Raw genomic sequence first — 26981 nt, 5'->3', positions numbered from 1 at the left:
TGTGAAACTCCCGGACAGCTGGTAATGCATTTTGAAGTGTGCTAACAACACTGTATCAAACAGCCTTCTATTGATCACATCCTACTTTTTTGTGGCCACGCATTTCATACACGGTGCTTATACATTTTGAATAAGAACTTCAAGTACCTTTTGCTTCAAGCGGTTTTTCACCTCTTTTATTCCCATTTTTGCATGATCTTTTGCCTGCATGAAAAATTAATTTAAGTTAAGATTTCCTTTCTGTTTCCAGCCGGGTCTATGCTTGATTTCAGTCCACCATGAATCACCTTCTCTGATTACTAGAAAAACGAAGAAAAAAATGGGATCATCAAGTTGAAAAATATAATGGCCATGAAAACAAATACTAAGGTAAAAGGTTTAAAAAAATCCCTTAAAGGAGCGCCAGAGATTTCATTTTCTGCATTTTGATGGCAGAGACTGTTTTTCTTCTTTCCTTTCCCAGGCCTTTCTTCTGCTCTCTATAATTATTTACCTCAGCAGCCTGGTGACAGCTACCAGTAAAAGAACAGCAGCTTTACCTGTCACAAGACTCAGAACCCCACTAGACTTTACCAGGGCCAGGCCTCAGGGTCCATCACCTTTCCAGGTTGAAACAAAGCAGTTGCTAGGTTCCATTTCCTAAATTTCATTTTAGAAGACACCCTGGCTTCTGTTTTCTGCCAGTTTTGACCTGTGCATCTCGCTGGTAGCCACTCATCCAGTATGGGAACTAGAGTTTAAGCACAGGAAATACTAACATGATTAAAAATAAAAATAAGCTGGGCGGTGGTGGTGCACGCCTTCAATCCCAGCACTTGGGAGGCAGAGGCAGGTGGATTTCTGAGTTTGAGGCCAGCCTGGTCTTCAAAGTGAGTTCCAGGACAGCCAGGGCTATAGAGAAACCCTGTCTCAAAAAGATAAACAAACAAACAAACAAACAAACCAAAACCACCCCATGTATGTGGTTCATGGTCAAAATGAGCAAGTAGGGAAAAACACAAGAACAAATGCTTGAGGTTTGTGAGAGATGGAGTCAGGAACAGATGTATCTCCTGTGGGCACGCGTCTCACAACACACTTCCTACAGGACAATGGTAAGAAAGAGGATGAAGAATTGGGACAAAACTGAGGGTGTTCTCCCCACTGTGCCCATGGTTATAAAACAGACAGCTTCCCAATCCTCTGGTCTCTACACTCCCTGTATATAACCATACATATAACCTGCCATGGGGAAGTTAAAAATGAGGGGTCATCTCTTCAACACACACACAGTCCTGGTTATAAATCAGCAATGCCAATCAATTCTCAGAACATCGAGACTGCTAAGAAATGGCATGGCCACCGTTTGGCCACTTCTGCAATCGAGGTATTGATACACTTGAGAGTCAAGTTGTATCAGGCATAGTGGCATACATCCAGCACTTGGCAGGAAGAGGCAGAGGAATCTCTGCGAGTTTGAGGCCAACCTGGTCTACATAGTGAGTTCCAGGACAGCCAGGACTACATAATGAGACTGTCTCAAAAACAACAACAACAGCAACAACAACAACAACAAACTAAACCAAAGCAACAGGGAAAACCCCAACCAAACCACCACCACCACCACCACCACCACCATAAAAACAACAAAACACAAACAAACAAGAAGAGTCTAGTTTCATGAAGGAACCCATCCATGGCTTCCAGACTTCACCCAGTACTTACAAACTTGTAGACAGTCTTCATGGCTGGGTTAGCTTTTGTTTTTACAGTATTCAGAATCGCACCACTTCCTTTCTGTAATAAAAATGTCAATCAGCAACGTGGGCTGGAGGGAGAGTGGGCCAGCACCAACAAAAAGGGTTTCTCTTTAATCAAGCCAGACAACATTTCCAGAGCATGTGATGCGAGAAGAGAAGCAGGCCCAGGTGGTTACTGGGGTCAGTTAGGGCTATGGCAGACTCTGACTGTCTCTCTTTCCCTCCTCCCCCGTATATACACATGCACACACATGTATGGGGGCTGGGAAAGAGGCATGTGATAACTAGTTAAGGGGAGACAGTAGGCTCAATGTTTCGCCCAGTAGCTGCCCCTGTCCAGGCTATTTGAGGCATGAGTTTCTTTATGATCATCAGAAGCTCTTTAAAAACAATTTTAATTACCACAGATAGTGTTCTGTCATATTTTATAACTGTGAACCACCTCACTGACTTCACACTAGGGAAGAAAACAGGATCCTGATCAAGCAGAACCCCCTGGCAATATGGTTTGTCACTTTCCCTGGGGATCATGGGAGGAAGATATGGATGAAGGTTTTCTACTGCTTAGGAGGCAGCCAAGTGAAGTGCTCAGGCCATCAGGGGTAATCGTACCCCTGTAGCATGTTATATGGCTGTAAGTGCTCTGAGTCAAGGGAGGGGTTTCTTTGGAGACCACCAGGCTTTGTGTGTATGGGGTGAGGGACACAGCAGGTAAATGAGCACATTTGGATGGTGAGAGCTACACTGGTTATCTGCAGGGAGTTTGGAGTCCAGAAGATTGAGAAGGGCCTCGGAGGAGAAAACATGACCTAGGCCATGGCGGGTGAGTGCAGGTTGATATGAAACATAGCAGGTATGAATATTCTCATAGTATGAAACAGCACATAATGAAGTACAAAGGTTGAGAGCTATGGGTGTGTTCTTGAGAGGGACAGGGGTTCTTTACCCATGGTGGAAACGAGGCTTGGAGGCCAGATGGGGTGGCATGGACAGAGCTGGGACTGCTGGGCCCAGGGGATCATGTTCTGGAGGACTTTTAGTCAAACATGTCATGTAAGAGATGACAGTAAATATTGAGTTTAACTTTTAGCACAACTGTTTGCCTTAAAGATTTTGAGTTTTAATGAAAAACAACATAGTTTGACCTAGAAAGCATTCTATGTTGTAGGATAATAGGAAAATTTCACCCACTCATCTATTCCGTGCTGGCTTCCAAAATTACTCAGAACACTGTTTAAAGGGTCCTTTGGAGTACTGAAACTCCCTTTATCAATCAATCAGCAGGTCCTTATTGCTTGCTTCTGATGTGCCAAGTGCTGTGTTTGGCCATCCAAGAACAAAGACAGTCTTTCATGGGGGAGCTGCTTACTCTGGCCAACTGCAGCCACTTCCATGGGACCAGCCTTGGCAGCAGCTGTGGTTGGCCCGGAGCAGGGGAGAACACTTATCACATTATGCTGGAGTTGCCTGTTTACATACCTGCCTCCCTAACGAGATGGGGAGTTCCCCCAGGGCAGGACCCGCCCCCCTCTGGATTCCCAGGGGCCAGCTGTCCCTGGCACACAGTAGGCCTTGAAAACATACTCATTAGAAAGTCATGGAAAAGTCAGGAAAACTTTGAACTCCTTAGAGGCCACAGGAGCCCTGAGCACCTGGCTCCCAATTCAACAAGACATTGTTCACAATTGCAGTAAGGAGGAAAGAAATGTCTCCCAGATATGTTCTCCACTTTCTCAGGAGCCCTTGCAGTGAAAGACACTGCAGCAAAGCAAGGGAGATACATCTTTGGCTTTGTTGTGATCACAACTGCCAGGCCATGTAAGGAAATGTTCTAGAACAATACTTCACTCCACCTGCCTTGGCTGGCCTGAAGAGGAGGGAGCCTCTCCTGCCTCATTTTTCCCATTAAGGAAGACCATCACCTTCTAATCCCTTCCACAGGATGGTGGCCTGGCATTAAGACAAAAGCATCTTCAGCTGAGAGGACAAGGAAAGTTATCTTGAGGCAGCTTTGTAGGTGGCCATGGAGTAGAGGCTGCCAGGAGGCCACAGAGGAAACCAGGTGGCTCTGAGTGGGGCATACTTACCCTGACTGTGGACAGCCACTGATGGTACAGTTTATCACTGCCTAGGGGAAGAGAAGTGAGAGATGCTGTCATTTAAAGATGTCCTTAAATTGCCTTTATGCGCCTGGAAAGTTCACAATATAGAGAAAGGCCAGAAGATTTGCGTGCCTCATTCTCTGAAGTGTGAGGCAGTGACGGGTCAGGTCACGGGTTTTCATTCTCTGGGAGGTTTTGTATAAGTGCCCACAGCTCCCACTTCTCCCTTCGGAGCTTCATTGCCGCAGCCTGAAACCCTGACTGCAGGGAGCTCCCTCGGGCTCCCGAGCAAACAATCTGTCCATCCTCGAGGCAGTAAAACTGTGCTTCCCTTCTCTTCCTGCCATGCCCTGACATCTGTGAACTGCTATCAGTGAACTGAACAGGCAGCTAAAATGTTATGTCCTCTGGAACCTTCTTTCTCTTCTTTCCATGAATCTTTGTTTGGGTGTGTGTGTGAGAAAGAGTGTTATGTAGTTCATGTTGGCTTCTGGCTTTCTATGTTATTCAAGATGACCTTGAACTTCTGATCCTTCTGACACAATGCAAGTTTATGTGGTACTGGGGCTTGGGTAGGACATTATGGATGTTAGGTTAGCACTCTACCATCTCTGGCCTTCTTCCCTAGGAACAGTCCTCTAGCTCAGGTCACATCTATATTCTTTGATGCACCAGAGCTAACTGTCCCAGTGTAGAAACACTGTGAACATACAAGCTACCAGGTAGTGATTTGCCTGATGACAGATGTTGTGAGTGAACCCTGTTCATTGCATCCTGAGGGTCGAGGAGGTCTGCTTCTTCATTAGCTCTTAAATGGTGCAGAGATTTAACAGAGCACTATTCTAACCACCCACAAGTCAGTCTTCCTCCTGCAATGGCTTAGTTCATGTTTGTCTTAGTCATGCATCTCGTTCCCCGAGGGTCAAAGCTGATGCTCACACTGTTTGCTCAGCTCTGGGTGTAGTATTCATGGAAAGCTTGTCAACAGTCTGCTGTGACTGGCCAGAAACTCTGTACTGGTTTTAACAACTGTGGTGTGGACTGACTGGGTCTGTATCATCAACAGGTGGATGTGAAGCTGCCTCTGCAAGCTTGTTCCGCTATCAGTGCAGCTCAGACTAGACAGGCTCAGTAGCAAGAGGGCATTATTATTCTGACTCCAAAGACTGAAACTACATGTATTGTTATCTCTGCCATCAAAGAACAAAGCAATGGCCAGACTGGGACTCAGCTTTATTACTGACACCTCCCAGTGCTCTAGATGCTTTCCCTGAAAACTGAGAGAATGATCCTTCTGAGACTTGCCACCCAGCAGTGATGCTCATATCTTATTTACTTATTTGTTTGTTTGAGAAAAGGGTCTCACTGTATTGTGCAGGCTGGTCTCAAATCCTGGGCTCAAGTGATCACCTGCTTCAGCCTCCCAGTGGCTGTGACTATATATCATTGTCTCAGTCTCCCAGTGGCCATGACTATATATCACTGTGTCTGACTTGATGATGTTTCACACTGCACAGAAACATGTGTTGAGCTTGACCCTAGAGCAAAGACTGTTTTGGGGTATTGCGCAACACTTCGGAATGACTCACTTTCTTGATACAGAAGCCCTGCGAAGTAGTCTATAGCACCATCAGTGACTTGTCCCAGGTGTCACAGCTAGCAATTAGGCAGAGACCCCAGGTGAGTTCAGCTCCCCTACTTCAGAATCTGGTAAGTGTCCCTTGTATCATGCTGGTCATGACACCCTGCCAGACTTCTCTACCCAGGAGAAGCAACTGCTCTGAGATCAGAGGCTTCACATGGACCAAGCTATGTGCATCCTGTCACAGAACAGGGAATTTCCCAACTCTTCCAAGGCCAAGGTTGAAGTTAGTCTCCCTCCTACCTCTCCTGAAAAAGAAAACAAGCCCCTCTGTGTCAGGAGGGCCACAGGCAGCTTCTTACCGGCATACTCTCCCATGTTGATTTCCTCCTCAAAGACATCGCTGAAACCTTCACCGGAATTGAGAAGGTCTAGTCGGCCATCGATAAACTGGGCAGAGAAAAAACAAATATACCACAGCTTGTTTATGGACAAGGGAGCCATCCAACTGGGCACTGTGGTATATGCCTAAAACCAGCCAAGAGGCAAGGAAAGGCCTCTCTGGCACCAGAAGCCCTTTCTACAAAACCCTTCCCCACTGGTCCTTTTTAGGCCCATTCCCCTCTGCCCCCCATTCTTAGTGCCTAAGGTAGAAACCACTGCAGAAATCCTACTAGGGACCTGGTACAGGCCCTGAGGGAGGCTGGGCACCTGCTTGAAGAGCTGCAACTGTGTGGCATTCTGTAGGAACTGTTTCATGGCTCCAGAGCGGTAGTGGGATACAAAGGCTTCCTCACTGAAAGTGATGGGTTCTTCCTGGTAAATGGAGAAGGGACATGATGGTTAGAGCAGGAAGCATTACTTCTGCAGGTTTCCACATCTGCCTGCTCCTTTACCTCACTATAGAAATGTGATCATCATTAACTGCTCTAGTTTATGGTGGGGAAGCTGTTTCTGGGAGGAAGGATCATACATATACCGCGGCAGAGAGGCTGGTTGGCAGGGCCAACAGCCAAGATAAACTGTGTATTCACCTCTCCCCTGTCACTGACAATCACAACCTGGAGCAAGCTCGTGCTGTGCCTGCTAGTATGATGATTTCCACACTCTTCCTTCTGTATTTAGAGGCAGAGTGCTGATGTCGGCCAATACCTCATGTTGAAGGGCCCTGTAAGGCAGAGCTGCACCTTTCAGAGCTGAGCAGGGGGTGACACTGGGCTTTCCTTGTCAGAGACCTTTTCACAGGTACCAACTGAGGAAAGCAGTTTTAAACTCATTTACAAAATGAGTATTTTGCTTGTTTGTTATTGAGACAGAGTTTTGCTATATAGTTCAAGCTGGTCTTGAACTTGTGTGCTTCCTACCTCAACCTTCCAAATGTTGGGATTACAGGTGTGTACCTGCCATGCTTGGCTCACACCGGCTTGATCCTGAGCAAGTTATAATTTACAAAATACTGACTGATCAAAAACAAAATTTACTGTACAAGTTTGTGTTTAAACTATTTGATGAGTAAATTTTGTTCAGAAATTACATTTTGAATCAAGTAAATGATACAAGTTTAAAACAACCAAACAAATAAACAACCAGGCCCTATGTAGTCAACACTTCACTTTCTTTGAACTCATCTGAGTACTTGTTTATGCATACATGCCTTTAATTTTGTTTTGCATTCCTGGTTCTGAAAGATCTGACTTTTACATCTTGAGCTGTGTTAACGGTACTCCCTCCTTTCTCGAACTTGGTGGCAAACACAAAGATGTTTGAAGCTCTGCTTTTATCCTGTTATAATGAGTTACGTGTTAAATTTACTGTCTGGCTCCTAAAAGTTCCAAGAACTTCTTCTGCTTCAATCTAGCCAATAGTAACTTAGCAACTGGGTAGTCCTTCTCCTCAAGCTGCAGGGGTGGCCCAGAACACAACAATGGAGGAAATGCACTTTTATACAGTTCATCCCTCCCTAATTTGACAAAGGATCTGAGACACTCTATGCAAGCACCTACGACAACAAATAAGAAGCGTGATTGCTGAGAAACACACATTGTGAAATGGTTTAGAAACAGTTCCGGATGAGCTGCTTCTCAGTTTCTCAACTTAAGTTATGGAATCATTCTGGAGCTTCCGGGCTGGTGAAGCAGGGAGAACACTGCAGACTGTGCTGTGCATGAGCAGGGTAAGCTACTCATTCCCAGGGAAGGACGTGCAGCTGCTCACATCAAGGATTGCCCCTTCTCTGCCAAACTAAGTCCAGGTAGACCTCATCCTCTGCAAGTCTTTCTCCTCACTATTGGGGGCCATGGCAGGGAACACTGTTGGGGCCAGCACAGCAGGGCAATATTCTCTCTTGGTGATTTTACACATACTGATGACGTCTGACAGGTATCACTAGCTCAGAACCTTACAAGACCTCTAACGTCTGTCTTGATCCACATCAGGCACCTAAACCTCACTGTCTGCACTCTCACTTACAGATCCATTATCTCCATTCAAATTAGTGCCTCTTTTTCTTGGTTGTCAGAGCCTCACTGATCCACAGTTGACCTGTCATATTTCCAATGTCCTTCCCATCCATCCTGGGAGGTATCTCATACATTCACTCACTTTCCATCCATGACCTTGGCACGGGACTAGACCGCAATGGTAGGGGTGCACCCTTATGCTCTGTCCTATCTCTTTCATTCTGGTCATCATCAATTTTGGTCAAAGTTCAACGACATCACTTTCCTACTCAAGATTCCTGGTTCTCTTGGTGCTGCATTCATGACTGGATTTGTGTTCTTTCTGCTGTGTTTCTTGTGAGAAGACAGACTTATTTGCATCACAATGTGTGTGACACCCAAGGGTCTTTCATGTGTGGGAGAGGATGGGAAACATCAGCCAGGGGAGCAGCACTTTCAGTCCCTCCGAGTCCCTTTGTGTCTGCTTCTCCACACCTGTTGTTCCAAAAGCATCTTCTGGTCACAAGCCATATTGTTTACCATATTTATCCCTTTTTCCTTTCTTTCTTTTTAAAAAAATTCTTTTCTTTCTGCCTGAACTCAGGCCTGGGTGTGGCAGTCATTCATCGTTGCTTGGTGTTATGGGACATCATTACCCTTAGTGCTAGAATGGTCTTTCCCAGTGTCCTCTCTGAGGGCAAGTCTGTCCTGAACACATCTCCACATTCCATGGGGACAGTGTAGAGCCTGGGCCCTAGTTAGAAGTGCAGGCATGCCAGTTAAGCAACTACAGAATGAGCTCAACCCTGGTTTCTGCCACAGGACTTGTGGCCTTGGTTTGACAGAGACCCTGCTTGGCCTAATGGTAAAGAAGTCTGGAGGCACCATGTGGGGTTGGTTGGTGGGGCATGTGTGTAGGGTGGAGGTTGTTAGAGTTGCTCAGATGAGCACTTGTACTGGAGCCCTGGCACAGCCTTGCCAGGAACACAGTTGCTTAGAGTAAGTTCAAGAAAGTTGGCAACTGGATTTGTGTGTGAGGCTAGCCTGAGGCAGGGTTTAGCTGCAGGAGAGCAGAGAGTCTCACATTCTAGGAGATATGAATATTTTGGGTTTCGTATACACTCATTGGAAGTGATATCCCCCTGGATCAGATATCCATGTTATAAAAACTGACTAAAGGACATGGGCATGGATAGGAAACCCACAGGGAAATGTGACAACAGGGGCTTTTTCTGAAAAGGACTTAAAAACTTCAGTGGTGTCAGGGATGGAAGCAAATACTGCTAGAAGGTGCGGTTGCCCGGAGCCTGTCCCTGGAGTGACTCTCCTTCCAAGATAGTGACAATGGTCACACTTCACAGGTGGGCTCCTGTAGATGCCCTACAAATGTGTCTAAGATGGACAACACAAAAGGTCAAACCTTCAGGATGCAGAACACCAGCCCTTCAGACAGAAACCCCCTGGGAGATAAGCAGGACTCAGTGAAATGCCCTGCCATAGGAGCAGGGTAAGCAAACGAAACTCATCCCTTCTATTTTGCACACCAGTGCCTTACAGCTGTCATGGCTACCCCCACTCCAATCTTCAATAGACCACAGAAGAGTGTCTTGTTATTCTCTCCTTTACAAAAATTGCAGGAATTGCTGCTTTAGTTCTCTTATTTGATTGATTAAACCTTTCGTCTTCTTAGGTGACACTCTAGGTGCTGGAGCAACCTGCGGATGGCAACGTTAATTCTGGGGAGTCAGGCCGTGAGCATTTGCGCTTGGATGGCATTAGTACGGAGTTTTCCATCTATGACCCCAAGGACAGTAAAACACAGCTGCTCAACCCCATCAAGGACTCTGTTACAAAAAGACAAGTTTTCCCTCTTGGATTATCTTCTTGACATATGGAATCAATCGAAAACTCCATCACTAATGAGTTGAATCTTTGTTAGCAGGTGAAGCCTGTGACTCCAAAGGTTTGAGTCTTTCAGAAATAATGGCTTCATCCACATAGCATCTTCAGTGCTGGTGTGAAAATACAACCCCCACCAGGTTCTTCAAACAACTTTCTTTGTCCTGCTGACTTCTCTGTTCCTTAACAAATTTAATTGTTATCAAAATCTTATTTTTACTATATGATTTTTAAGACAAAAACAGGACTCTCCTCTTTATAGGCTATTTAAATTTAAAACCCATTATTTTTGGAAGACTCATCTATATATTCAAACATTTAAAAATAGCTCTTATAAGCTAGATTCTGTGTAAGAAGAATAAAAATACAAAATACAGGTCCTAAAAATACCAGGCACAGGTTGGGAAGTATAGATTATGTAAGAATGAGAGACTATTCTGTCCATGGCAACATTATTTGTGTGTGTGTGTGTGTGTGTGGGGGGGTATATAGGTGTGTGAGCCTATGCTTTTGGGTATGTGGAGGCATTCCCTCAATGACTTTCTATCTTATTTTTAAAATAGTTTTTAAATAAAAAGCATATATATTTGTATATGTGGGAGGAGTAAGTATGTGCAATAGTGTGCGTAGGTCAGTGGATAACCTGTGGGAATTGTTTCTCTCCTTCCACTATCTGGGTCCTGGGTACTGAAACTTAAGTGCCTTTACCTGCTTAACCATCTTGCTGGCCCCTCTCCACTTTCTGAGACACCATCTCTCATCAAGCCTGTATTGTGCTGTTTCAACTAGATTGGGAGGCCAGCAAGCTCTGAGATTCTGCTGTATCTGCCTTTCATTGCTGAGATTTCAGTAAAGTGGACAGGCTCTACTGTTGTGTAGGTGCTAGGGACCTGAACTCAGATCCTCATGTTTGTGCAGCAGGTGCTTTACCTGTTGAGCCAAAATGTGGTGTTTACATACATTACACATGCCTTAAATAGGAACCTAACACGTTATAGCACGGGTACTGCAGCGATATTATATTAAGAGAAATAAGACTGTTAAAAAGACCAGTAATTATGAGCGATCAAATTCATAGAGAGAGGAAAAAAATGGTGGCTTCTGGGGCAAGAGGGGAGTCGAAGAGCTATTTAAGATTTAGAAGATGATAAGGTTTGGGAGCTGGATATGGCTGCATGCCAGTGTGAGCGTACTGAAGGGCATGGCACTGCATGTATGAAATAGTTAAGGGGAAATTTTATAATAAAAATTTCTTAATTACAATTTTAAAAAATCAACAGAACATGTCAGGGTAGAAGGTGACTGTTTATTTGGAATGAATATTTGGCTTGAAAATTTCCATAATAGAAAGTTAGCTGTTTCATTCAAAAGAATCCTGTCAAGCTCAGGAGACAGACTACAGTGTGGAGGTGCGCCTGGCACACCAGAGGACTGGGATTGCTTTTGCTAAAGGAACCATTACAAAAACTTGAAACTTTGGATTTAGTCTCCTTAAGGACACTCAATATGGAAAAGAATGAACGCGTCCTGGAGTCAAAAGGCCTGTTCTGGTCCCTCACTCAGCTGTCAGCCACGCAATCTCCGGCTACTCAACCTGTCTTTCATGAGTGGTGATAACAGTGCTGATGCCACGCCACAGCATCACCAACCACAGATGGATGATTCCACAATGGATTTCCCACAAATTAGGGTCCTCCTTGAGGGCAGGGACTGGTCTTGTCATGGCTGGTAGTGTGACAAGCAGAGCCCAGTGTAAAATAAACACTCTTGAAAAAGGTGCTGCTAAAATCTAACCTTTCTCCCTACCTTCCCTTACCTCCTATTTCTTTCTTTTAAAATCTATCATGGTGTTGTGTATTTGCTGACATTCCAAGAAAAGAAGAAAATCAATGTTAAGTTATTAGCATGCCTTCTGCTGTTCAATTTTACATCATGTGATAATGGTTTTAAAAATACTAACTTGGATGGGCATCATATTTCATAGCTGGTACATGCATCTGTGTTTTTTGTCTTTCTTTTAAAGATTTTATTTTTGATTCTGTGTATGTGTACAAGACTGTGGGTGCTGGGAATGGAACCCTGGTCCTTTGGAAGAATATTACATGTTCTTAACCACTGGGTAATCTCTCCAGTTCCTGTGTTCTTATCAGATTTAATTTTACTACTACTACTACTACTTCTTCTTCTTCTTCTTCTTTTTTTTTTTTTTTTTTTTGGTGTTTTGAGACAGGGTTTCTCTGTGTAGCCCTGGCTGTCCTGGAACTCATTCTGTAGACCAGGCTGGCCTCCAACTCAGAAATCCACCTGCCTCTGCCTCCCGAGTGCTGGGATTAAAGGCATGTGCCATCACTGCCTGGCTTAATTTTACTTCTTGACACAGCTACAGTCCATACATTTCTGCCTTAGTGATCAGAAAGGAAGAGGGGGCCATGATTGCTCTGTTTCTTTCCTTTATGTCATTTTCACAGTTGCCTAAGGACAAGAAATGTGAGCACAGTGCATGACAGCGCCTGCATCGGACCCTATATCGCTTACCAAGAAACCACAGTTCTGCTGTGCCTGAAGCAAGTTCTGTGAACCACAGTGTGGCTGGCCATGGGCTGATGGTCCCACTTATTCCACTGAAGACCTCTTGCTGATCTCACATACCAGGTGTGCTACATGGGCATGGTGATGCTAGTGATGCTATGGGACTGAGATGGCCAGGCTTAGCTCCTTTGCTGGTATCCATCCCCAGTATCACACGGGACTTCATAGAAAGCACACACAGGGAAAGTCTTAAGAATTATAATATGATGGCAGATTATCAATGTGAGCGCAGGCCTTGATTGACTGCATAAAGTACAGGCTATCAAGACCAACCCGGTGGCTCATTCCCACACCCATCCCACTGCATTTCTTTTAGGTTACATGCTTAGCAGGTAGCTCTGCAGCTGACTTACCTGCCTTTCTGACTTAGGGTCTTAGCTGGATTGGGTCTTCCACAGCTGCCTTTCCCTTGTTAGTGGGATCTAATCTACCTCCTTCCCTCCTTTTCCAGAGCCTCTGGGCTTTTGTCTCTGTCATTTTCCTCAGAAAACCTTGCTAGCTGGCTCAGGTAAGCTAGCTCTTTCATAAATACTACCCATGGGCAGACATGCTTTCCCAGACCACTGCAAGCTCCTAGATGACATGGCAGGTGCATGGAGACATGGACACACAGATGCTTCCTGACCCAGCTGTGTTTTCCTGTCCCCATGCTCCATACTTAGCCATCTTTAGCACAGGTATAACTACTTGCCTCATGGGATTGCTGGCAACCAGGTTGGGATAGACAGAATGATCTAGGTCAATCAGTCTCACCTTGGCAATTACCTGGGATGCTTCTAGCTCCCCAATCCCATGACATTACAAACTAACTGCAGTGTAGAAGCCAAGAACCACTGGCAGGGGTGAGAGCGACCAGCCTAGGCCAATCCTAAGAAAGACCCTGGCAGCATTCATTACAAACAGTCCCCATCTTGGTTGCATTTTACTGAAACACTTCCAAATTCCCTGCAGGGGCTTCAGCAGCCCTCCTAGATAGGCTGTGCTGGTCTGAAGGCTGCCCCTCAAAGGTCAGCTGGGCAGCTGCCCAAGTGACTTCCCTTGTGCTGTGGAGCGGGTGTGTGTGTTTATTGGGGGAGGGAGGAGTGGGCTCCCTCGCTATAACACTGGCAGCAAGAGCACAGAGAGAAAGGATCCTGTCAGTGGAGGACTCTGTGACAGCCAGCATGTCCCACCCCTGCTAAGGCCTTCACTTATCATCCCCATCCATGAGGGAGGAATACCCACATGGAGAAGCCTGTAGCCTAAAGTCTCAGAGATCTCCAGTTTAATGACTCCCAAGTTCAAGTCTGAGCACAGTACACATTGGGGTCTTGAGGTGGATGAAGAAGGATCACCCCACAGCCAAACAGATAACCCTGACAGGGCCGGGACAAGCCACCCCTTGACAGGACCAAAAGAGCTTTCTGTAGCAAGTATGGAGTAGCCGAGGCATGCTGGGGGCTGACTCTCTGTAACAAGCCCTAAATAAAGAATCAATGTCTCCTTGTGAAGTCTCCTTGCTATTCGGATGATTTTAAGTTAGGGCAAATGTGGGCGCCCACCCAGAGCTCCTCAGATGATTTGTGGGCCAGAGATGGCCGGGCTTCTGGTATTTGCCCATTCTGGCCACAGCTCCAGTATTGACAGGCCCCCTGCACACACTCGCTAGATTATAGTAAAGACATTCGAATCACAGGCGCGTCAGCCCACGCTTCAGCTCATCTGTGCCAGGAGCCCCTTTTTTCAGCATTAACGGAGACAAACAGGGAGAAGTCAGGAAATTCTGATTAGCACAGGAACGCAGATGAGTGGAGAGGCCTGTGAAGGCGAAGAGACACAATGAAGTTGGTCTTCGTGCATACTAGCTCAAGATTTTCCTCCCCTAAGACATGCAGATGGGAATCAGCTCTTGGAGGAAAGCAGGTGCAGTGATTAAAACCAACTACCTCTTGCTGAGCACTCAGTGTTGGCTGGTTTTACATGCATTATCCTGCTTATTCTCTATGGCAACCTGTGAGGTAGGCTTTATGATGACCTCCATTTCACAGACAAGGAAATCGAGGCTCTGCCAGGTGAGATTACCTGCCTGAGGTTACTTAGTTGGGCAGGGGCCTGGCCAGTGTTTGGAGGCAAAGTCTTCCTGGTTCTGGTATATATAACAGGATAGTATTTGTCTTGCATAAAGAGACATAATCACAGGATTATATTTATCACCTAGCTGCCAGCTGGAGCTGCTCTAGAGGCAACCCAAAGAGATGGATTCTAGGGCAGTGACGCTGAGTAGTCTGTGGTTCCACTATGCCTGATTAGCTGTTCACCTCTTGAAGCCTCACTGATACAACACAGAACCAATTTCTAACTGGTGCTCTGGGTGGTGGACTCACTATGTGGAGTAAGATCCATGGAGCAGTGGTGGCTCATTCCTGCAGCACACTGATAGCTCTCTCTCAGGGTGGAAACCAAATGGGACATACAGAGATACCAGGATCAAGTAGCTGGTGGCTATGACACCTAGGTGGTGTCAGACAGAGTCAACTCAGTGCTACTGGGGGCCAGGTCTGGTATAACACAGTAATTATTAAATTTTAATGCTTCCTTATACAGGATAGAGATGAAGGTCTGTGTCCTGGCAGTGGGGGAAGGGGAAACATAGTTTGAGAAAGCCTATTGGAAATGGGATAGGTTTAAGGGCCTTATGGGTCCTTGGGAGAGATGATCAATAGAGTAGCCAGTGCTGGCAGTGGCTATGCAAATCTGCAGCTCACATATTCAAAGACAAAGAGACTTGGTGAATAAAACAGAAGAGGCCCCACTTCCTGAGTCATGCAAGGAGCAGTCACTAGCAGCCACTAGTCCCTTGGTGACATGGCCCTTGGAGGAGTTGTCAGAGCAGTGTCCACATACTGACCTAATATGGCTAGCCTGTTAACTCCTGGATCCTCTGTTCATTATCACCCCTCTCTTAGGTGTGCTCTGCCTCGTGCTGCATCTCCCGTACCTAGCACTGGCCTGGTGCCCAGGAAGCAGGAAGTCTCTAGCTGTGAACAGCAGCACTGTGAAATGTAAAGAGCATGGAATCAACACTCGACCCGGCCTTGCTTCCTTTCCTTGTCTAGGCCTCAGGATCTTCCTCTGTTAAGTTGGGTGGCTGGAAAATCTTCAACGAAGTTTCAAATGCTGATATATGTTCTTTCTATACATGGGGGGTGGGGGAAGGTGTCTCTCTGTGAGATCTTTCCTAGCTCCATAGGGAAACAGACCACCACATCAGCATTCCATGCAGATGCAGGAATGGAAGAAACTGGAGGGTCCACCACCCATGGGGTCTAGAACTCAGGACAGGCCCCAAGTCCTCTGAGATGGTTTCTCATGGTGAGATGGGAGACCTTGCTTCCCAGCTGTGTGGGGTATCACAGGTGATTCATGCAAAGTGCTTTGCTGAGGGTACAACTAACTTCTGGTAGTTCTCTGTCTCCTGTACACACTGATTCTACTGCATGCAGCCCTGACTCCATGCATATGATATGTACAATCTATACCCAGCATATGATGGGGTCTGGAAGAGCCATAGGAAAGTGGACTTCCACAAAAGCTGTCCAGAGTGCAGCCCTGCCTGGGGCTACATGATGATGATTCTTGTTGAAGACTGGCTTCTTGTGACAGCTCTATGGTGAAAGGCCCTTTATCCCTTTCCTTCAGGGAGAGAAGATATGCCTGGTTCAGGTCTATAGACTAGGAGGAACCACAGTCCCACATTTCTTCCACAGTACTGCAAAATCCTCAGAACAGGCTCACTTGCCCAGACAAGGCTTTCTTGTGGATTTCTGGAGAACCATGTGACTGCCAATAATCTTCTCTGTACGCTATGGCCATCACCTAGTTCAGAGTCCAGTGTCTCTGGTGCTGAGCTTAGATGACCTGGAGCCTCAGCCTCAGAAGGGCTCAGTGCAGCCCAGAACTCCAGGAGAGAAGCTAGAGAGCCTCTCTAAGTCTGTTTCCTTAGGCGTACAAGGGAGAGATCCTTCACTTCATATTGGAAGTCTTAAATCACATCTCTGTCAAGGATGTTGACAGAGATTACCTATAGGAACATGCAAAGGCCAGTGATGTTCTTCCTGGTTCTTTATAGATGTCATTTGAGGTTCATATCACATCTGAGGTGGCAATGCCAGAACCCTCCCTTCAACAAATACGTATGGTCAAGGTGATCCTGTTCAGACAAGGTAGGGAGAGGCTGCCAAGGGAGGGGTGATGTGAAAGCAGAGCACCCATGAGGGGCAGGGGTGGGCTAAATGGAGTGGGATGAAAGGCTGTGAGCAGAGAGCAGGCTGGGTTGGGCAGGAAGCAGATAGGAGCTGCTGTCTGGGGTATACAAGCACATCATACCGGATGAGAGAGGAAGATGCTCCTTCCTCATTGGGCACATTTTCCTGAGAGCTAATGATTCAAGAAATGGTGGGTGCTGGCTCTGCAGAAGACACAAAAATTCACTTCTCAGCACATTCCTGAAGGGGCTTGGCTCACCTCACAACAGCTGCCATGTCACCCCCATTTACTGGCTCCTAGTGCCTGTAGAACCAAGTAAAGTTCAGAGGTGGAGAGAAGCCTGATGCCCCACCTCAGCTTCTCATTCTCCAAATACCTTGGTTCCAGTAACCAGTTCTCCAGAAGGTTCCATTGACCTCTGCTTTTTCATGTGCCACATCTTCTCTTGGGGAATTTTTCATGTCTTATAAAACCTAACTCAAAAATCTAGCAGACTTGGGATGGGACACTTGTCATGGTCCTTGCTGAACCTCCTGTAGGTCTTGAGCACCCAAGCTCTCCACTGCAGGAGCATTTGGGGCTAGTCATTGCCTTGCCTAGTCACTTGCCAGTTCCCACTCCAGAGGTGTCTTTCTCAGGGGCAGAGGTATCTGGAGTATCACTAGCTTCCTGCATAGGATAACAGGGATGCTGGAAGAGAAGGCAACTGAGTACACAGCCAGCCAGAGGATGCAAGGAAGGCTAGGAAAGGAGGGAGGCAGGGAAAAGAAAAGGTAGTGTATGCAGGGAGGGGTGAGAGGCGGAGGAGGCAGGGAACCCCAGCTAATTAGACCACATGTGCAGAGCAGCATCTGGCTCCAAGTACAGCAGTTTCCAGCACTCCTGGAGTTGTCGTGGAGACGACCACATGACCCGCCCGGAGCTGAGGCTCTGGGGCAGCAATCCAGATGCACTCCTAACATATTCTGACAGAGAGCAGATGGGCAGCTATTTGCTGGGCCAAAAAATGCCAGCTTCACTCCCCTCCAGACCCTGTATGCCCTCGATGATAATATTCATTGTGTAAAGTCACTTTTTAAAATTTACCTCAATTTTTCTATTGTATGTATGTATGTATGTATGTATGTATGTATGTATGTATATTTGTGGGTGTTTTTTTCTTGCATGGATGTCTGTACCCACAGAGTCTAGAAGAGGATGTCAGATCTTCTGGACCTGGAGTTATAGACAGTAGTGAGCCACCACGTAGATACTGGAAACGGAACCAGAGTCTTCTGAAGAGCAGCCAACGCTCTTATCTGATGAGCCATTTCTCTAGTCCCAGTGTAAAGTCACTCTGAATGACCCCCACCCACCAGTTCTCTCACAGATCAGTGTGGCCACCACTACTTGTGTACCCACCTCAACAGCCTGGTCCTGTGGCGTTAAGTGAGGAGATGTTACCACTTTTAACAAAGGGGCTCTTAAAGCCAGACTCCCTGTTGCAAAGTGTATAAATCTCCCAACTCTGTGGTCTTTCCTAGCAGAATAGGCAATCCTTTGTAATGTCAACCTCCAGTGGCTGAGCTCCTGTTCTATCTGCACTGGCCTTGGACATGCTGCCAGCCACTCTAAATTCAGTTTAATGCTCTGTAAAGTGGGGTTTGTAACATCTATCTTCACAGATTTGTTTTAAAGGAGTCAATGCAATAATAATGGAAGAACCCTGAAATTATAAATTCCTGAATAAATGTTAAGCTATTCCTATAATAGTTTCTTTTGACTTGGACAAAAATTTTTTAAAACTTAAAGATTCTTTTTGAAATATAACATCAACTCTTTCTCTTCTTTTTTTTTTTCATTTAAAAAAATAAATTTATGGGTTTTTCTCTTCTTTTTCATTTTTTATTAGATATTTTCTTTATATACATTTCAAATGCTATCCCAAAAGTTCCCTATACACTCCCTCTGCCCTGCTCCCCTACCCACCCACTCCTGCTTCTTGGTCCTGGAGTTCCCCCGTACTGGGGCATATAAAGTTTGCAATACCAAGGGGTCTCTCTTCCCAGTGATGGCTGAGTAGGCCATCTTCTGCTACATATGCAGCTAGAGACATGAGCTCTGGGGGTACTGGTTAGTTCTTCTTTTTCATTTTTTAAAAAACGAATTTATGGGTTTTTCTCTTCTTTTTTTTTTCTTTTTCATTGTTTAAAAAATGAATTTATGGGACATCAACTCTTTCATGTATATACATATATCACTGAGAAACGGTCTCACTACATATTCCTGGCTTGTCTATGCAGACTAGGCTGGTCATGAACTTGAAGAACTTTGCTTGCTTTTTTAGTTTTTATTTTTTCCCCCTGAGACAGGGTTTCTCTGTAATGTAGCCCTAGCTGTTCGGGAACTTAATCTGTAGACTGGGCTAACCTTGAACTCACAGAGATCCTCTCTGCCTCCAAATTACTACCATACCTGACTTAGTATTTTTCTTTTAAATGTTAACTGTGTGTATGGTGTGCTTGGGAACATGTGGAGGTCAGAAGCCACTTATAGGACTTGCTTTTCTCCTTCTATCACTCCAGTCCTGGGCATCGAACTCAGGTCATCGGGCTGGGTAGCAAGTGCCTTTAGCTGTAGAGCATCCTCAGCATTCCAAACCTAAATGGTGTCAAGTAGATTGCTCACATCAGCTAAGAAGGGAAATGACCAGATCTTAGGGTCTGTACAAAAGATGACATTACTGGCTGTGTGCATGGCAAATCTCTCTCAATGTCTTGGTAAGGTGGGGGAAATGTTTCTTGTCGGAGAGTAAGGCTGCAAGGTAAAATTTGTTTCTGGTGTTATGAGCCAGGCAATTTAACTCTATATCCTCAATTTACCCATGTGTATATGGAGAGAATTTGCATATTCCTGTGGTAACCTGCTGAGCACCTGGGAGCATTCAGTACCTATTAGTTTCATTTTTATCCTTCCTGTTATTTGATGGGATCAATTACAACTGAGGCTGAGTAGGACACTGGAAAGCACAGGTTCAGCCAGATGGGGCTTAGTTTCCTCTTCTGAAAAAGCAAGTCAGTGGAGGAGCTGCCTTGCCATGATGCTGCATAGTTTAAAGGAAACAGTGACTATGGAAAGTTTAGTATTCATTCACAGCTGTCCTAACAACTGGATAAATCCTACATGGTCCAGGAAAAGCCATGCCTTTTCTGTGGGTGTGATCTGGGCACTGATGCTACATCAATTAAGGGGAAATGTGCTTTGTTTTTGATGTCTAGAAAGCAAGGGAAGGAAGGATGCCACTGGTGAAGGGGGTGGGGGCTGTCCAAGGTTCCAGACGGTTGCCTGAGTGGCGAGCAGCATGGCCTGTCCAGGTGTACAGGCTTGTTTATGAAGCACTGTGGGGCTCCTGCTGCCATACAGTTGCCTGCCAATCGCAGGTGTAGGGAAGGCCTGGCTAAAAATACTGCGAATATGGGTTTAATGTAACCCAGCAGAGACTAATGATTGTTTTAAGTAAATATTAATTATGAGTTACCCAGACAGTGCCAGAGTGGCATGCACACTTCTGTGTCTACATATATAGGTGAAGCAATCATTTAGGGAAACAGCTTCATATACCACTCCTCTGGGAAGTTCAAGAACTTGTAGGCTCTGACTGTGTGTGGGTTCCTGGTTAAAATAATTGGCAGTGTCTTGATAAGCAGCGAGCAGGAATTTCTTTTTGTGACAGTTCCCTGGACCAAATAGCTGGTTCAGCTCTACTGAACCAAAATTTCCATGAACATGCTGTAGAAAACCCAGATTTGGTTTAAAGTCCAGCATGCTGGCATGCAGATTTTGGGCAAGTGTGGCCCTAAGAACTTACTCATAAGGGCTACTTATCTGCAATGATATTCTAGAATTCTGTGCGCTCATGGCCATGTTTTCTACCCCCACACTTCTGTTTCCTCACCTGGGTGGGAAGCTAATATTTGCTGATCACTTTGAGAAGTTTTTTTTTTTCCCAACTCTTGGACGCCATGAATATTCACGCAGGGCAGTTTTGTCATTTAATCCTGAGCAATGGCATGGCCTGCACACAGCTGCTCATGTCATTTTGAGGCACTGTAATCCCAGGTAGCAAGTAGAGTGCTGGCAGCAGTGGTATGTGTTGACAAGGATACTCTTCAGTTTCCTGAGCTAGAGCCTTTCTGGGCATTTCCTTCATCTGTATATAATTATTTAATACTCTCAGCAACCCCATGAAGTAGACATCGTCAATGTTTCATTTTACAGTTGGGAAGCTGAGCTACAGAGATGGGAGGCATTCAGGCATATTCAGTGATGCCTGTTCCACATGACTATGCTCTAGGCCCAGGAGGTGTAGAAAGAATCAGTTCCACCTGAGGCCAAGGTCTGCGTTGGGTAGCCCCAGGTTCTGACTTTCTAGACCCTGTCTTTGAACTCCTGTGTCTTGTTACCATGAACCAAGTCCCTTTAGAGATGGTCCTGAGAGAGGAGGGACCTGCATTTGACCCTTTCAGACTGGGATGGACCAAACTGGACCATGTGCTTCAGAAACTGTATGGCCACATTACTGAGCCTTCAAAAGGCCTTTAGGGATGATCAGGAGGATAAGCATTTAGGGAATGGGGTGAAAAATCTGTGCCTGGGATATATAGTGGTTGGACTTCTGGCCATTGCCTTGTTGAGGCCAACATATGGAATAAAGGAAATAAAGGATAGGGCAGCCCTTCTCACCATGTGGCTAAGAGTGCCTTGCCATTGGAAATACTGAATCACTACAACCATCATGCATTCCTAGTAACAATGATGACAATGATAATGATAGGTTTCTGAAAGCCTGCTTTTCATATTCCAACAGTATTTATTCTAGTTATCAGTAGATATGCTGAAAGCTTTTGGGGGGAGGATCCTAATGTCTTCTTACTCTGAAACGCATAAAGATACAGTGCATTCATACATGCATAATATACGTTTGTTTTTCTTCAGCTCTGAGATTTAAGCCCAGGGCTCCTTGCATACTAGGTGAAGGATCTGCTACCATGCCACATTTCCAACAGTGCTTGGGACCAAGCATATGTACAGAAATGGGGATGGGGAACCTATACAGCAGTATGTAGGTTTTCACTGCAACATTCTTTCCTGTGTGTTACTGAAAATACTTACTTTTGTGTGTGTTTTCTAATTCTCATTATGAAATTCTTGGGAGACAAAAGGCCCACAGGATAAGAGTCAGTGCCAGAAACCCCAGGGGGGGACTCATGGTAGTAGGATGGGTATTCCACAAGTGCACAGGAGGCCACACACGCCACATTGCTACTCTAGTTTATTTAATGTTAATGCAGTGATGGGGGTGGTATTAAAAGTGATTTAGTTATAGGGTCAGTAAGATGGCTCAGTGGGTTAAGTCACTTACTGTCAAGTCTGACAGTCTGAATTTGATCCCTGTGACCTACATGGTGAAAAGAAAAAACTGACTCCTGTAAGCTGTCCTCTGACCCCCACCTATGTGAGAGGTGTGCTCCCAAAACACATGTAATTTTTAAAAAGTGAGTTAGAAACTATTTATTGTTTATCTGCTGAGTCAGCCATTGTGTAAGAGCTGCAATGCTAATGACAAAGCCAGTCTAGCTCCCTTTCTTGTAGAATGTGGGGAGCCACAGAAGTAAAGTTTTGTGACAGGCATGAGAAGGTGCCTGGAGATCTGGAAAGAAAACCAAAAGGTCTCCCCAAATCCCTGTAACATGGAGGTGGGGGTGGGTTCCCTATCATGCAAGCCTTAATCTTTCCTCTGTTATTTGCCACCCTTCAAAAGGTCGCTAACATTAGTAGTCCTCACTTGCTCTTGATGAGAGGAGCAGCTAGGTAAACTGATGCCTGCAATCACTTTCCATTCACATCCTAGTCATTCTTCTCCATCCCGGCCATTGTCAGCTGCAACCCAGAACACTGTAAAAAGCAATGGCTGTGAGCTCAGTTCTTCTGACAACACTTTCACCTTTAAGGTGGTTGCTTCACTGACTGCACATAGCTCTGGAAGGACACTGGAGTTTCTGAAGCTTGCAGTCCCCTTGTTCAGAAAAATGGGAACTCAGGGGTGAGAGTTAAGGCTTCGTTTCTTGCCTTCCCCTCCTTCTGGCCTTGGTTAGTTTGGAAGAAAGAAAAGAGAAGGTGCTTAAAGGAAGTGTGTGGACACCAGTGTTTGGTTTGGACCGTTCCATGACCTGCCTTTAGAAGCTGCCACATGGTAACTGGTAGGTCGTCAAGGAACTGTCAAAGACCATCCCAAAAAAGCTTGGAAAGAGCTTTATTTACAAGCGATGACTGGGGAAGGCAGACTGTCAGCTACCTTAATTTTACTGGCCATATATTATCTGGTTTCAGGATAGAGTCTCCCTAGGCTCCAAGTAGGAGCTGGTAGTTGGGTTTGTGAACACTGAACATGTTTGCTTTAGAAGAGGTACACAGTAACAACTATTCCTGCAGATGGGTTATCTCACATGCCAAGGCTCTTATCCTGAGGCTCTCCAGAACCTGCCTGCCTGTCTAGGTTGCCTCCCAGCTTCCTCTTCCGCCCCAACAAGCACAGGTGTCTCCTCTCTGGGATGCTGCTTCAGGCTTGCTTCACCTCTTCCTGCTGTCTCCCCATCTAAGAGGGACTTTGAATATTACTTTAGCTTCCATCTATCCTACCTCTGTGACAAGCTCTAAGGCTGTTTCTAGGGTATGCCAACCCTCAATGTCCCTCCAGCCACAACTCCTGCATACCAGAAATCTTCTTTCCTGCCAGCTGCTGCCAGCTTCCTGCAAGCTGTACCCCAGGCTGTGTGTTAGTCCCTTCAGCTCATGCCATCCTCTTTTTCTGGCATCTTTATGAATCATCCTCTTTTCTGTATCAGGCTAACCACTCCTCATCCTACAGGTGAAGTTTAGCATCATGGCCTCCACAAAACTTTCCTTTTTCATACACTTTTGGGTCTTCCTCTGAACTCCCGAGGGCCCTAAGCTTACTTCTATCACACCACATATCAGGTACCTGTCTATTCCTGTTTTCTCTCAAGGACACGAGCTCTTTACAGGGGTAAACTGTCTTCCTGGGTCCAGCACTCTCTTACTCAGCACAAGACTTGGTGTACAAAGTAAGACTGAACACAGGGTGTGTTGAATGAACTGTCCATTCTCTTTTATGGGAACAAGTCTCATGAAATGAAGTGGCTTTCGGTAAAGCGAAAGAACACCAACAGTGCTAACAAGAGACCCACATGGTCCCTGAATTCTTCCTATAGCAGACGGTGCCCCAGCAAGGCTGCAATTATAGACATGAACGCACACACATGCACACATCATTTAAAAAAAATTCATAGAATGCACTTAACTTGGATTTTTTTTTCTTATTGGAAACCTGTTTACAATCTTGTCCACTGTCAGTCTTAAATGCCACTCTCCAGAAAGATGGTTGCTGCCAGGAGGAATTTATTTTCAAATTGAATCACAGCATGTTCATGCAGGGAAGCACCTCTTTTGAATCTCCAAATTGGAGGGAATTCAGGGAGGAAGAAAAAGTGAGGTGATTAGAATCTGCAGTGGCTGATTCAGGAGGAAAAATTATGAGGCTAAAATATGTGAGGGTGAGCTAAACAGCAGCTATTAGTGGTGGAGATGGAGGGGTGGGGTGGTAGCCACCTACCACCTAGAAACCTACCAGAGTGATGAGCAGGCACAGCAAGGGTGGGGGCAAGAGACAGGGTCCAGAGAGCAAAGTGGCAGGGAAAGCTAAGAACACAGGAAGCACATGGACACTTTCTTGCTCTCCTCCCAGGGCTAGGGAGCTGGCTATGGCCCTGTCCAGCCTCTGCCCAGCAGCTACCATTATCTCTGCTCTAAAGGGATTCAACTGCTTCTGTGAGACTAGGAAACCCAAACAGGGAATAGTGGGTAGATTCCTTCTGTCAGTTACCCCACCATTAGCTGGTCAGTCACTCAGGAGAGGTTTGTAACAAGCATTCCTGTTCCTACTAATTAGAGGTGAAATGGTCAGTGAAGGAGCCTTGCACATGGAGCCCTTATGCTAGTCTCTTGGAAGCCTGTATTCCTATCCTAAATGTTTCACATCCAAGGAGCCTATGCCAGGAAACCAGTCTTTGTGTTCTAAGACATTTAGTGAGCCACTATCCAGCAAGCCATGAGGTGAAGGGGAAAAAGAGATGGATCTGGACTGCAATCCCACCCTCTGGCCAACTGGGCAGCCTAGGGTGAACCCACAAACCTCTCTGTGGGGATGGAGGACTCTGCCCTTGCACGAGTACTTGTGAGCATCAGAACTTGTACATGGACACCATCCAGGATCCTTCCCCAAGTTGTCTGATAATCTCCCTGCCCTTGCGGCGGCCGCCCTCGAGTCACCAACACTCACTGTGCACCTTCTCTGTACTGCATGCTGCTAGAAAGGTGCATTAGGACAGAGGGAGGAGGGCTTGACTCCTCACGGGATGATCTGCCTGTTTGAGCCCTGCCCACCTCACCTGCCTTTCCCCCTCTCACCCTGCATGATCAAGCTCACCATCACTAAGCCTCATCTGCTCACACTGCATCAACCTGGGTGATCATGGTCCATTTGCCTGCCCCCTGTGAATCCTGCCCCCTCTCTATGTGACAGCATCTTGTACCAGCTTCAAAATAGGTTCTCAATGTGTGTTATGGTGTGACAGGAGCCCAAAGCAAGAGGTGGTGGAGGCTTCAGACCTGTCTTATTTTTTCTACCTTCTCCCAGTGTCAGTACCTGGAGTAGGTGGTGTTCCCATCCCGTGTTTTTCCACCTCTTTTGAAATATAGAGCTAGGCATGCCCACAGAAAAGTTGCATTTTGAAGCCTACAGAAGACGTGTCAGTGTGAGGTAATGGTGGCTGCTATAGTGATCTGCAGTTTCTTGCCTGGGAGTGGGAACTCCTCTGGCCAGGAACTGTTTGTTCCCTTGGGTCTCAGGATTTCCAGTGTGAGGAGGGGGCTCGGCAGCCTTGAGATAAGCAAGCGTCAACTGCTGGGGAAACTGTGCCCCTCAGAATGAAACGATTCTGGTGCTGAAAGAGTTAAGCTGAGCTCGATATTGTAAGCAAGCTCCACTTGTGCTCAGCACTATCACTGGGTGTGAGTCACAAGGCTTAGCAGGTGTGGGCAATAATTAAAGGCTTCAGCAATCTACCTGGGCAAGGTATTTTTGCCTCTTATTCCAAAGAGGAAACCCTCTCTATGGAGAGCAGAGGAGCTCATTAATGAGACTAATTAGGTGGAAAGGGGGTAGAGGCTGGCATCAGCTGCAGCTCCGAGGAGCGAATCATTAAGCTCTGTAATCTCCTCTGTGGAGCAGAGGCAGACCAGGCTCAGGATGAGTAGGGGCTCCCGCACCTGAGAACCCAAGCACATGCTTTGGAGGGCTGAGGGGTCTCACCCAGCCCCTGCCATGTTCTGCTGGGAGACCTTGCTGCCGCCCCCCCACCCCAAGCACATACATTCTCATTCTCTCTGTCTGTCTGTCTCTCTCTGTCTGTTTCTCTCTCTGTCTCTCTGTCTCTGTCTCTGTCTCTGTCTCTGTCTCTGTCTCTCTCTCTCACACACACACACACACACACACACACACACACATACACACACACACACGAGCATGGGCTCAGCTAAGCCATTTTACCCCAGTTCACCCAAAAGACTCTTCTCAGGGCTCCTTACCTCTGTGGAGCATGCACTGGTTTACAGCAAGGCTATATGAACATAAGGAATGGATCTAAGAATCTTCTTAGCTTCCACATGTGGAGGATAGGCTCTAATGTCTAGACGGCCATATTTTCTAGTTACCACCAGGGTTAAGCCAGTCCAGGGGGCTGATTTATGACTCTCCTCCTTGGTCTGGGGACAGATGCTGACTCTTCCTACCACATTTTAGGTACCACCACTTCGAGATGGCTGTGCTGGGTGCATGGGGAACTAATGGGTGAGTGGGAATGGTCAAAATGGGCAGATTTGGGTGGGCTCGGCCACTTTTCCCATTTGACTTTGAGGTTAACCCTTGAACCTATAAAGTCCTCACTTGTTAGAGGACTAGAAGGTGAAGGAGTGTGCAAGAGAGAAGCGTCTAAAGAAGGGGCTTGCTGTCAGTTACTGTGAGCTTGTGTAGCTCAGCACCAGGGCCATGGGCAAGCAATTCCAAAGTTCCCCATACGGGGCTTGAGTAAGGCCTGTGAGACACTAAGCTCTGTGAAGGCTGGCACCATGGGAGCATCCACGTTGTTTCTATAGCATGCCCTTCTGGCTTTAGGCTCTGCCACTTCCCCTACTTGAGAGGCAAGGAAGGAAGCAGCTGGCTAGTGCCGTGCCCTGGAGACTACTCAAAACACCTTTTCACCTGAACCTG

General features: G+C 46.1%; 1 protein-coding gene across 8 annotated transcripts in view; it reads right to left on the bottom strand.

Annotated features, from left to right (window-relative positions):
• Dennd1a (DENN domain containing 1A) overlaps nucleotides 1-26981 on the bottom strand; it is a 500745-nt gene that overhangs the window by 53726 nt on the left and 420038 nt on the right. For all 8 annotated transcript variants that reach the window (XM_085834969.1, XM_085834968.1, XM_085834966.1 and 5 more), the window contains 5 exons: nucleotides 6135-6239; nucleotides 5786-5873; nucleotides 3827-3867; nucleotides 1705-1776; nucleotides 148-204 (listed from right to left, as the gene is read on the bottom strand). In XM_085834969.1, the coding sequence (XP_085691095.1) occupies nucleotides 148-204; nucleotides 1705-1776; nucleotides 3827-3867; nucleotides 5786-5873; nucleotides 6135-6239 (363 nt within the window). The remainder of the gene's footprint in view (nucleotides 1-147; nucleotides 205-1704; nucleotides 1777-3826; nucleotides 3868-5785; nucleotides 5874-6134; nucleotides 6240-26981) is intronic.

Source organism: Mus caroli, unplaced genomic scaffold (assembly GCF_978045245.1).
Source record: "Mus caroli unplaced genomic scaffold, Mus_caroli_1 scaffold_2, whole genome shotgun sequence".
NCBI classification, from domain to species: domain Eukaryota; kingdom Metazoa; phylum Chordata; class Mammalia; order Rodentia; family Muridae; genus Mus; species Mus caroli.
Note: the sequence above shows the minus strand (reverse complement) of the source record. Positions and strands in the feature narration are given on the sequence as shown.